Consider the following 12,659-nt stretch of genomic DNA (forward strand, 5'->3'; position numbering starts at 1 on the left):
CCTATGTACTGCATATTTTTGCAGAAATATATGGGTTTTGTTTTTTCATTGATATGTACCTACAAGTAAATTGATGAGTCATATGAAAGGTGCATGTTCGACCTTTTGGGAACTACCAAATTATTTTCCAAAATGACTGCACCATTTTATATTCTTATCAGGAGTATACGAGGGTTCCACTTCCTCCACATTGAACCCAGGGACACCTAACCACTAAGCAACATCCCAGCCCTTTTTGTATTTTACTTAGAGACAGTGTCTCGCTAAATTGCTGAGACTGGCTTTGAACTTGAGATCCTCCTGAGCCACTGTGCCCTGCTCTCCATGTTCTTGCTACTACTTAGTGTCTTGTGTCTCTTTGAGTATAGTCGTCCATGTAAATGTGAAGTGATATTTCACTGTGGTTTGATTTATACTTTGCTGGGGGCTAGTGATGTTGAACATTTTTTCATATGCTCATTGGTCATTTGTCCGTCTTCTGAAGAAATGTCTTTTCTTAAAACTTTGTCCGCTTTTAAATTGAATTGTTTGGCTTTGTTGTAAAACTACCTTTTCTCTTCTGGATGTTAGACCTTTATCAGATAGTTGATTTGCAATATTTTTACCTGTTTTGATGGGTGTTGCCTTTTTACTTTATTAATGAAGTTCATTATTTTGGGCTGGGGAGATAACTCAGTCGGTAGAACAAGCACAAGGCCCTGGGTTCAATCCCCAGTACCGCAAAAAAAAAAAAAAAAAAGTTCTTTGTTTTTCATTTTGATGAAATTAGTAGTACCTATTTTCCCTTTATTGCATTTACTTTTAGTGTCATAGCCAAGAATGCTTTGTCTAACCTAAGATCAAGATTTTATTCCATATTTTAAGAGCTTTACAGTTTCAGCTTTTACATTTAAGTCTGTCGTTCATTTTGAATTAATTTTGGAATATGGTTTACCTACTTTTTTGCAGGACCATCAAATGTATTCAAGATTGTGAAAATGATTATGGAAAGAAATTTTCAACCTGTAATTATTTTCAGTTTTAGTAAAAAGGATTGTGAAGCTTATGCTCTTCAAATGACCAAATTAGATTTTAACACAGGTACTATATCATTTCTCCATAGTTTTAATGTGATATGAAAATGAATGTAAAATATATTTCTGGTAATGTATCTGTTGTGTATTATTAGGCTATGCAGATCATCTACAGTTATGGTAGTACTTAGTACTCTACTCTCGTGTATTAATAAACATAAGTAAACAGCTCTGCATTAATTCCAGAGAACTCTACTGAGAAACATTAAAATCATACCTTCTTACTTTTCATTGACCTTGGTTATTGTTCCCTATACTGCTTAAGGATTGGTCTCTTGATCAGACTACCTCCTAGGTATTGTGCTTCATTCCTAATAGATATCCAAACCAGAAGATACACCCTTTGCCTAACTTTGGTGAAATTCTCAAAGTAGTAAAAACTTCTAGGAAATAAGCTGGGCCAAGTGGTGCATACCTGTAATCCCAGCAGCTCAGGAGACTGAGGCAGGAGGATTAAGAGTTGAAAGTGAACCTCAGCAAAAACTAGGTGCTGAGCAACTCAGCAAGACCTTGTCTCTAAATAAAATACAAAATAGGGCTGGGAATGTGTAAAGTACTCCTGAGTTCAATCCCCAGTACTCTACCCACCCCCTCCCCCCCAAAAAAAAACTTCTAGGATATATATATTCTCTATAAATATACCTCACTAGTCTAGCCAAGAATTGCAATTGTGATTAATACCAGCCCAGTTGTCAATCAGTTCTGCTATTGCATATGCAATTCTTACTGTGAGTAGTAAATAATATCTTGAATCTTCCAAAAATCAAATTTCAATTGTATTGTTTTAATTTTTTTTCATGGGGAAAAGTAAAATGATAATCCACATAGCCTCCTAATGCCAATAATATTTTATATTTTTTGAGTGAATTGCTATGCTTATAAATGTTTAAATACCAGTTTCAGGATTATATGTTGATTAATTTAACAAATATTTATTGAGTGATTATTTGATAGTATAAGAAGATAGTCCAGTGGTTAAGAGCATGGGCTTTGGAATTGTTACTCATAACAGTTAATAGCAGTGTTGATTACACACACTAAGCCTCACTTTTGGCAGTAGTAAAAGGTGGCTAATAATAGTTACTGTGTCCTGTATTGTTTGAATTAGGTGTAAAGCACTTAGTGTAGCTGTTACTATTTTTATTTGCTTTTTTCATGAATTTAGTCTTCTAGATACGTTTTGAGAGACAGTGAATTTTATTAATTATATGGTGATTTTTATCTACTTTTGGCCATCTTATACACTAATTCTTGTACTCTGTAGACTCCTATTTGTAATGTGTGAAGTTTGGTATCATGGACTCATTTTAATATTTATGTGCCCTTGAATTTTTTAGATGAAGAAAAGAAGATGGTTGAAGAAGTGTTCAGTAACGCAATTGACTGCTTGTCTGATGAAGATAAAAAACTCCCTCAGGTGAGTTTTTAGTATCAATTAAGTGTGGATGTTAATAGATGGCTTATTAGCTTTGTATTTCTTTGGGTTTTTTTTTTGTTACAGTGTAGCACTGCTTGTACATTGCAGCCTATGTGAACTGAAATGATACCCTAATTTATATTTTAAAGTGCTGGAAAGGTAACTGGAGAAAAGATTTGGTGTTAGAGGGAGCTTTTCAGAAAAGAAAAAATAAGCATGGTCTGGATATTACTGCTTTTGTTGCCACATTATAAAATTTTTAGTGCTAGTTTTATTTCTTAAATCTTAAGAATACCAAATAAAACGAGAGCACCTAATCAAAATTATGTTTAGTGAAGAAATTAACATCTGCTTTGCTTTAATCAATCATGTTTTTCTTTTGAATGTTGAAATTGCCTGAGAATTCTAAAATATGTTGATACTTAGGTGCCACTCCCAAAGATTCTCATTTGATGGGTTTGGTTTCAGTACTGTTAATAGAATTCTTCTCTACATGTTTTTCAGCTATGTGTCCAAAATTGAAAAACTACTTTAGACAAACCTAGTACATGAAACTTTTGTTGTATGAAATGAAATATTTGGAGTAGTGTATTCTGCTGTACAAATGAATGCTTGATTTGTAAAGAATTTACCATGAGACTTACACAGCATGTTTCTTGACATTTAAAATATTTATAAATTCGTTAAGTAATTTTCCTTCTCAACTGAATTATTAGTATAAAAGGAACATCTTTATACAAAACTTCGTTCATTATAATGATTATGAACTCTTCAAAATTTCATTTATTTTTAAATGAAGTACATATTTATGTTAAGTATGTTTTATAGTTATTTTTCTTGTTTTTGAGTGGCCAGTGTCTTTCAAGTTTGTTTATTTGTTTGTTTATTTATATTTTTGGTAGTGGTGCTGGATATTGAACCCAGGGCCCTGTACATGTGAGGCAAGCATTCTACCAACTGAGATATATCCCCAACCTTGTTTATTTTTTAAGAGGCAGAGTTTCACCCTGTTACCCAGGCTGGACCTGATTTCTAGATTAAGCCTCCTTTTGCCTCAGTCTTAGTATCTTCAACTATAGGCACACACCACCATGCTGGCCTCTTCACTTCTTTTGTAATGATAAAACTCTGCTCTCTTAGCTTATAATTTTTTTGGAGAAGATGAAATGACGCTGAAAATTTTGAGGCAGCAAAGGATTGTGAAATTTATTCAAACATGCTTATCATGTTAAAGAAAGGCCAGAATATATTTATATTTTAAATTAAATAATCTGATAATATTGGGTTTGGGTTTTGCTTTTATTCTGAAAAGATTTTATGAAAAAAGGTTTTTATTCTGAAAAAACTTTGTGCTTTCTTTAAACAAAAAGCATTCTTTCGTTAATTATCCATTTTTTAAATGTTTACTTAACGTTTTAAAATTTCCTATCATTATAAGTGTTATTCCAAAATCACAGGTTGAACATGTACTTCCTCTTTTGAAGCGAGGGATTGGTATTCACCATGGTGGTTTACTTCCTATTTTGAAAGAAACTATAGAAATTCTCTTTTCTGAAGGATTGATAAAGGTATGTTTTTGTTTTGTTTTGTTTTTATGCCACATAATTGTATTCTATGGACAGTTTGAAGATTATAGTTAACATTGTTTGTGGGAAATTTATTTTGTTTCTGCAGTGTGGGGGATTGAACCTCACACATGGCTAACCAAGCATTGAGCTCTACAGGCAGTGTTCTGATTTTTGTGTTTTTTCTTTAGATTATATGAACTGACATGGGTAATGAACTTGAGTTTTATATGTAGTGTCACAATTCATAAATTTTGTAGTGTAGGTAAAAAAATCATGTTTCCTTGAAGTAAGAAGTAGTAATCACTATTGTATACTATAGCATTTTGGAGAAGGTGCTATGTACTTTAATTAGACATGGAGTTGATTCAATAACTGAACTTTTTCCTACTGATTAAAAGGATTCATTTAGAGAAGAAAAGAATTGCTTGTTAGACTTAGGAAAGAAAGTTTTAGAATGTTTTGATTGAATCCATGGAGTGTCTAATTTGATTTTTTTAAAAAATGATATTGATGCTTGAACCCAATGGGATACAACTTCACATTGTAAACATGAGCTTCTAATATGACTCAACAATTATTTTATATTTAAAAATCATTAAAATTTTAAAAACTATAGAGCTTTATTGATAGAATTTTATAGCCCTACATAGAATATTTAAAAGAAATATTTATTTTCACCCTGAAGATTGTTTTTGAGGTACTTTAATAAAGATTTGCTAATGTTTATACCTGGGTCTTAGAAAGTCCCTGTTTTCCCTTCTAGATTATAAATTTGTGAAGTTTCACTTTCAAAGAATCTTTTTTAAAAAGTGTGAATGATAGTTGTTTGTTGTAAAATTCAAATAGTTATGCATAAAAAGTGAAATGTCCATCCCTTTCATTTCCCATAAATACCCACTGGCATACATTTAAATAATAAATTGTTTGTTTTGTAAGCAGTGAAAAAAGGTGATTATACTACTCATGTTAGTATCAAATTTTGTTGTATGTGTTGTTCTTCATTCTTTTTAATGAATAAATAGCATTCTTTAAAGTATTATCTTTCCTGTTGATGAAAATTTAGTGTCTTAGTGATGTGTACATATATCTTTGAATGCCATAACTATTTTTCTTGGTACAGTCTTAGTTGTGAACCTAAAGAATTACTGAGTCTAACCTCCCCTGAGATCCCCAGGTTGAAGTGATCCGTAGAACTCCTGCATTAATCAGTAAAGAATCCAGAAAATTGGGCAGTGTGTTTTTAGAAAAATATTTACAGTCTGATGCTTTGTCCTTTAGACAAGTCACAGTCTCTTCAGTTACCAACACTAGAATTTAGAACAGGCTCTGTTCCCTGAACTCAAAAATTTGGGGATACAAGGGACATTAAATATCATCTAATAGTTTTGTATGCAAAATATTGTAGTACATTTGGGAATAGCGTCTTGTCTGCTATTTTTGTAGGATATCATTAAATAACTAAAAATTACTGATAATTTTTTACTTCTGAAAATTATAAGACTAGTTGTCAACTTAATTATCTATTATTTGTTTAGGCCTTATTTGCCACAGAGACTTTTGCTATGGGAATTAACATGCCTGCTAGAACTGTTTTGTTTACAAATGCCCGTAAATTCGATGGGAAGGATTTCCGATGGGTAAGTAAAGTAATATATTGAAATAAATTTTATCTTTGTTTTACCTAAAATGGCTTTGCCTCATCTATCTTGGATATTTTCAGTCCCAGAAACTTAAGAAATTCTACCTGAGCTTGTATGGTAGAGAGTCCTTAATTTGAAAATCCCAAATGCTTCAGAGTCCAAAACATTAATGACCAATGTGATGCTCAAAAGGTTTCCGAAGTCCTAAGCATTTCTGATAAGGGATATACAATCTATACAAATTCATGAAGATTAAACCTTGGGTCCCTTAAATTTCTAGCCAGTATCTTCCAGAAGCTTCTTTAGGTGTTTTTGGTGATGGGAGATAAATGTACAAATGATTTGTGAATTCATTTAAACATTTTAAATCTAGAATGTTCATTTCTTAAAGTTTAAGGTATTTAAAACACTCCTAGTACAATGACTGTTTGCAGCTTACTGTCTTTCCCTTTAAGTGTAAAATAGAAGTTCTAAGAGGGTTTACACACATATTTTGCAACCACAGAAGGAAAGAGAGTTGGTAGCATGGGTGAAACATGAACTGGGGTAAACAGTGAATCTTAAATCCAGAGAAAAGTGTCCCATTCATCAAGCAGTTACCAAGGTTAGATACTGGGATGCTATGTAAAATCAAGAACTAAAAAAAATCCCAACTTTAAATAGTAGCAGATGCAAGTTGACAGACTTACAACATGTCTGTAATCTTATATCTAAATATTATAGGCATTTATAGAAGGATGTAGCATAAGAAGTTAGCTGTATGTAATGAGTCAGGGAAGGCTTCATAGAGAACAGATGGGTATTTGTCAGGAAGGCAGTGAAGCCTTGGTAGGGGTGGAAAGCAGATGATAAAAAGAAATTTTTCTAGTTTGAGTATTCAGTATGAGCCACAGATTCATCTAGTATAGCATTTGGGGGTTATTATGAGTAGTCTTTTTCTTAACCTTTTTCCTTGGAAATTTATCCTTGATTCTTAGTATATATTTGTCCTTGATTTTTTTTGGCTTTAAAGAAGTTTCATGCAGTAATTACTTATCATCAAACCCTGACAAGTACCCGTGGTAGAAGTGTAATAAGAATAGTATTTTTCTTGATTTGTTTTGTTTCAAAATGTATTGGATACTCAAAATAAAGAGAAATTTAAGTATAGTGGGCAATGTCGATTGTCTTAGACATTTTTACACACCCTTCAGAACCTTTTTTAACTTACTACTATTTTAAATTGAAAGGAATAATTTATGTAGAATGATTTTTAATTGCAAAGAGCTCTCTTTCATGTTTTGTATTTTAAATTTGTGTAATTTTTAGTTTCCATAATCTATCAGTTTAAAATTAAAAGAATTCTATGGATTAAATTGATTAAATTGATGCTAAAAGAGAATATATACTAAGTCTTTTGTGACTTTATCCTGGGCATTCTTTGTCCTTCTGTGGGTAATACGGGATCCCAGCGTAAGGGTAATTATAGAGCTGAATTTAACAAGGCAGCCTCTTCTTCATTGTTCAAGATTATAATTAGGAAACTTAAAAATTACAATATGCTACATCATTGATGCCCTTAGATCCTGTTGAGATTTTTATTGAATTTTTAAAAAATGTTTTGATGCTTATAAGGTTTGCTCTTTTTGTTGTTTGTTTGTTGGCTTTAACAGTACTTCTCTTATTCTTAGGTTGTCTGTTTTTTCCTTTTGATGCCATAAGTAGTATACTTTCTTATAGCATAGTGTTCCTTAACTCTTTTTGAGATATAGTTTTTTTGTGTTTTGTTTTGTTTTAATGGAATCGAGACTTTTTTCACAGAGGAAAAGAACACATGTGCTTGTAGAAATAATTTTGCTGCCCAGTGTTCAGTTAATTCAGTGCTGCCCTGAAAGCCTATGAAAAGATTCCTAACCTTTCTCCACTCATTTATCCTTAGTGGCAGATGAATTATACCAAATCCCAATCATACATATCAAAAATTGTGCTTTTTTTTTTAATTGAAGTTTTCATTTTGTGTTAATCTCACTTCACAGATTAGAAAATTTATTACAGTAAAGTCATTATTTATATTTGGTTGAATTTGGTCCATTGTTTGCTTTCTCAGATTTTGCTGTTTTTCAGACTGTCCGACTGAAAGGCTTCTTTTTTTTTTTTTTTTTTTTCTTTTTAATACCAGTGAATAAATCAGTATTTCTTGGTAGCTATGTTGTATTTGAAAGCATAAATCAGTGGTCATTGCTTAGTGTTACAATTAAGTCATTTTGGAGCTAAAATTTAGTTTCGTAACATTATTCTCAAGTGTTTTGCATTTGGGAACATCTATTTAAGCTTTTCTATAAGTTCATGTTGTTTTTAATCATGTTTCCTTCCTTGGAATATAGAAATTTTATTTATAAAATTTAAAATAAAAATTTAAGAACATTAGGGAAAAAAAAAACAGGGTTTCTCCTAAACTCTTTATTTTAATTGTGTTTATTCAGATTTCCTCTGGTGAATACATTCAGATGTCTGGTCGTGCTGGAAGAAGAGGAATGGATGATAGGGGAATTGTAATTCTTATGGTAGATGAAAAGATGAGCCCAACAATTGGAAAACAGCTACTTAAGGTAACTGAATTAAGATTCTATGCCTTTACAAGAATTCTAGAAATATACTTCATGAGCAACTTCAAAATTAGTTGTGTCAGTTCAGATACATTTCTAAAAGTAGATGATTTTCATTCAACTATTTGGATTTAGGTAGGTAGAAGAAAATGACAACTCAAAATACTAGCATCTTGTATACTACTTAATCTCATAGGTGAAGAGCAGCTTATGCAATGGAGGTGACTGGGAAAATGCCCAAAGACAGCAGGAATGTTTACTTCAACCTCCAAATTTAGGATAGATTCTTCTATCTGCCTCCTCCATTGTACAAGTTGCAATTTACTTGTCTGAATAGAAAGTGGGATAATATTGATGTTTTGTATAGTCATTTTCCTCAACCTTGCAATCCCAAATACCTTAATAAATTAATTCAACAAATATACTTTTTTATTTCACTGTTAATTATAAATATCTTAAATCACAAATTTATATTTTAAGTTCTATTGCAAATTAGCCTTTTATTATGTTTTCTTAGTTTTGAGTTTTGGATGGTTGAGGGATTTTTTTTGTTTTGTTTTGAAGAATTTTCCAGAAGTTTGATTTGCTTTCTTCTCTATTTAGTTAGAAGTTAAGTCCTTAGAGAAAACTATTAATAAGATTGGAAACATAACATGAACTAAACAAGTAGCATTAAACATAACATGAACTAAATACACAGGTATGATTTGCTAGCCTATTATCTACTCAAATGAAGCTTTAAAATACTTTAAGTTATACCTATGTCTGTATTTGTCAATAGATTCTGTTTAACTTCTAAGACTTGGGAACTATGTAAGGAATTTGAGATATAGCTTTGGGTAGTTTGTTATATATACCAAGGCAAAAATAGATAATGATGTCATGTATATTTTTCTTTGTTTTTATATGAGTGAATACAAAGATGACTGCATATTCATAATGATCATATGGCATCATGTTTTCAGTTTTAAACATCTAACACTTGAAAGCCTTTTTATAAGTGTCTATATAACTTTAGTTCTTCATGGAAGGAAAATTACAGACCAAAATTTGTATTTTTATTCTCCTCTTTGAATTGTACCAGATGTAACAAATACTGTTTTTCTTTTCCCTGTATAACATGTATGAAAAGAACAGAATCAGGTTGCCCAATTGTAGGAGGTAATATTTTTATAACAGCATCTGGTTCATTTAGTACAATTTCCATTCCTTTCACTCAACATTTCTGGATTTGTTACTCTGTAAGTGTAAAGCTCTGTTGTATGTCATTTAATTCTTAGAACATTTTCAGCAACCCAAGAAAGAAACCCTGTACCCCTTAACAGTCATTCTCCTTTACTACCTAGTCCTCCTGGCTCCCTACGTTCTACTGATTTTTCTGTTTCTATAGATTTGTCTGTTCTGAACATGTCAGATGAACAGACTCATATAACATGTGGCCTTCTGGATCTGTCTTTGTTCACTTAGCATGATGTTTTCTAGTTTCATACTGTTGTCGTATGTATTGATACTACTTTCCTGTTTTATCAATGATTACTCCACTGTATGGTTATACTACATTATGTATAGTATACACACACACACATAAATTGCTTAATTGATTCAGTACCAGTAGAGAATTTATATAGTCATATGTTACTGCTGAATAGAGAAATGGATCACAAAATCTCAATGAAATTATACTTACGAAGATTCATCTAGCAGCATCATACCAAGTAAATTTGAAGAGAAATTGAAACTAGAACAGTTAGGATGGTAGAGTAATCTAGATATGATTTGATGAACCACTGAACTAAAATGGTAGCAATGGTAAAGAAAGAAAAACACTAATCTGAGATGTTTTGAGGGAATAATCTATAATTGATTAAAAGGAAAGGAGAAAAAAAAAATAACAAGGAACTCCTAAATTAGAGCTTAAGTGAGAAACTCATTTTCCTGTAATTGTAGGAGAAAGCAAGTTGGTTAGACAGGGAAAAAGCAAGAGAGATAGGTTTCATTTTAAATAGTATAACTATATGTCTTCTTTTCCATCCCAGTAAGAATACTTTAAGATTGAATGGAAGGGACTATTAATAATTATACCAGTATAACAGGGGAAGGTGGGACTACCTTGGGCTTACTTGGATACAGTGTCAGAATCTATGCTGAGTTTCTGGTGACTGAGAATTCAATTGTGTGTCTTGTGTAGGAGTTAAAAATACAGAAGCATGGGCTGGGGTTGTAGCTCAGTGTTGAGTGCTTGCTTCGCACATGGGAGGCACTGGGTTTGATCCTCAGTACCACACAAAAATAAATAAATAAATTAAATGTATTGTGTCCATCTACAGCTAAACATATTTTTAAAAAATACAGAAGCAGAGCTTGGGGTTGAAAAGAAATATTTGCTATAATTGAAGCCTCAGATTTATTAGAGGAGGTATTATAGAAGATAAACAGAAAATTGAAAACTGGGTCTGTTTGCAGAATTCAAAAGTAGCTGAAGTTGTCCAGTTCCTCTCTTTTCTAAGAGTCTGGTATTCATGCTAACTTTGCCCCTCTTTTGGGCCTTACTGTTAACATAAGTGAATAAATTTCCATGTATATGGATCTCCTAGGTAGGTGACTTTTGACTTACTTTTTGAGAGTTAAAGAATTCCTTCATTTGAGATTCCTATAAAAGCTCGTAAAATCACATACATTTAAAAGTCTGAATTCTACTTGGTGGTTCTGTGGTCCTCAACTTAAGATCCCACGAGTAAGACAATTTGCATATTTTACTCCACTGTTTAGAAATATTTAGCATACTTAGTAAAACTTATAAATATTTCAGCATATTCCACCAATGATTTGGTCATTCTTTTATATAATTATATATCCCTCTCATACTTATGAGGTATTTGCATTTAAACATACTTATGAAGAAACATTGCTGAAAGAAAGGTTTAAATGTCAAAGGTAATATTTTATACATAAACCTTATTGTAAACTAAGGTCACACTGTTTTAAAATTCTAAAATAAAATTTATTGTATTTTACAATAAAATGTACTGTCTAATCCTTAATCTAACCCTTCTTTGATAACAACCACAATTAGGAGGACAAAACAAAATTATCAAAGTATAGTAAAGAATGGTCTATAAATTTAGCAGTTTATCGCAAGAGTTTCAGGATACATTTGTTGGACTCAGGTACTTGGTTAGAGTACTTGCCTCACGTGCAAGAAAGCCCTGAATTCTCTCCCCCACACCACCAAAAATAAATAAATAAATAATTTTAAAAAGATTTTTATGTGAGTATCATACCAAAATAATTTTAGTATGTTCTGTCAATACAAGTTAAGTCATGCTTCAGTAACAAATTAAATCTTAGAAACTCAAGGCTTTCTTTTCTTACCTGCTACATATTTATTGTAGGTTGGTAGAAGGAATTCTACTTATCATTGTTAGATCTAATCTGATGACACAACAATAATCTTGACTACTTGATCACCGTGCCAGAGGGCAAAAAATAGCTTTTCACACCAGCAGGTAAATACTCGACCCGGAAGTGAGTGACATGTCACTTTCCTTTACAACTTATTGGGGGGCCAGAAAAGGCAATCCTGCCATGTGCTTGCAAGACAGAAAACTAAACACATTTGGCATAGAGTATTTTAATTACTATTGTCCTAGTGATTTCTTTTTTCCCCTTCATTTTTCCAAACACGAACTATTTTATCACTTTATATTGGTCAACGAAGGGAAAGAACCAGGATAGTTATATAGTATTTCTTAACAGATTAAATGATGAAGCATTACAATATATTAAAAATGCTTATATAAATTTATTTGAAAAACCCACAAAATTGACTTGTTATTCTCTCTTAGGGCTCAGCTGATCCTCTGAATAGTGCTTTCCATTTGACTTACAACATGGTTTTGAACTTACTACGTGTAGAAGAAATTAATCCTGAGTACATGTTGGAAAAATCTTTCTACCAGTTTCAGCATTATAGAGCAATTCCAGGAGTAGTGGAAAGTAAGTATAAAATGACTGTAACAGAGAAAGTAAGAATAAAATTACTGTAACAACAAAATGACTACTTTTTTTATTGCATTTGGCCAGTTTTTTTCTTGCAAGGCAAATTTTGATCTTTATATAAAGGACTGCAGAACTGAATTCTGTTCTTTATAGACTAGAACATTTCAAAGTAAAGGTTGAGAAACCCTGGCAAGACAGTTTTTTCTAGTTGATTCTACCATAGAATGATTTATTGGTTTAGATATAGACATAAATATCATTATTCATGTCCCTGAATAATGACACAACAAAAAGCCTGGCATATTAAAATATGACTTGTAAGAAACATGTATATATTAGTCTTAACCTTTTACCATTTCTCATTATGAGAATGTCAC

The 12,659-nt window shown here is 31.8% G+C and overlaps 1 protein-coding gene across 1 annotated transcript in view; it reads left to right on the forward strand.

The window, feature by feature from the left end:
• Mtrex (Mtr4 exosome RNA helicase) overlaps positions 1 to 12,659 on the forward strand; it is a 93,169-nt gene that overhangs the window by 24,615 nt on the left and 55,895 nt on the right. Inside the window, exons 11-16 of the mRNA XM_047555985.1 lie at positions 949 to 1,080; positions 2,411 to 2,490; positions 3,948 to 4,058; positions 5,594 to 5,695; positions 8,161 to 8,286; positions 12,129 to 12,279. Coding sequence (XP_047411941.1) covers positions 949 to 1,080; positions 2,411 to 2,490; positions 3,948 to 4,058; positions 5,594 to 5,695; positions 8,161 to 8,286; positions 12,129 to 12,279 — 702 coding nt within the window. The remainder of the gene's footprint in view (positions 1 to 948; positions 1,081 to 2,410; positions 2,491 to 3,947; positions 4,059 to 5,593; positions 5,696 to 8,160; positions 8,287 to 12,128; positions 12,280 to 12,659) is intronic.

Source organism: Sciurus carolinensis, chromosome 6 (genome assembly GCF_902686445.1).
Source record: "Sciurus carolinensis chromosome 6, mSciCar1.2, whole genome shotgun sequence".
NCBI lineage: Eukaryota > Metazoa > Chordata > Mammalia > Rodentia > Sciuridae > Sciurus > Sciurus carolinensis.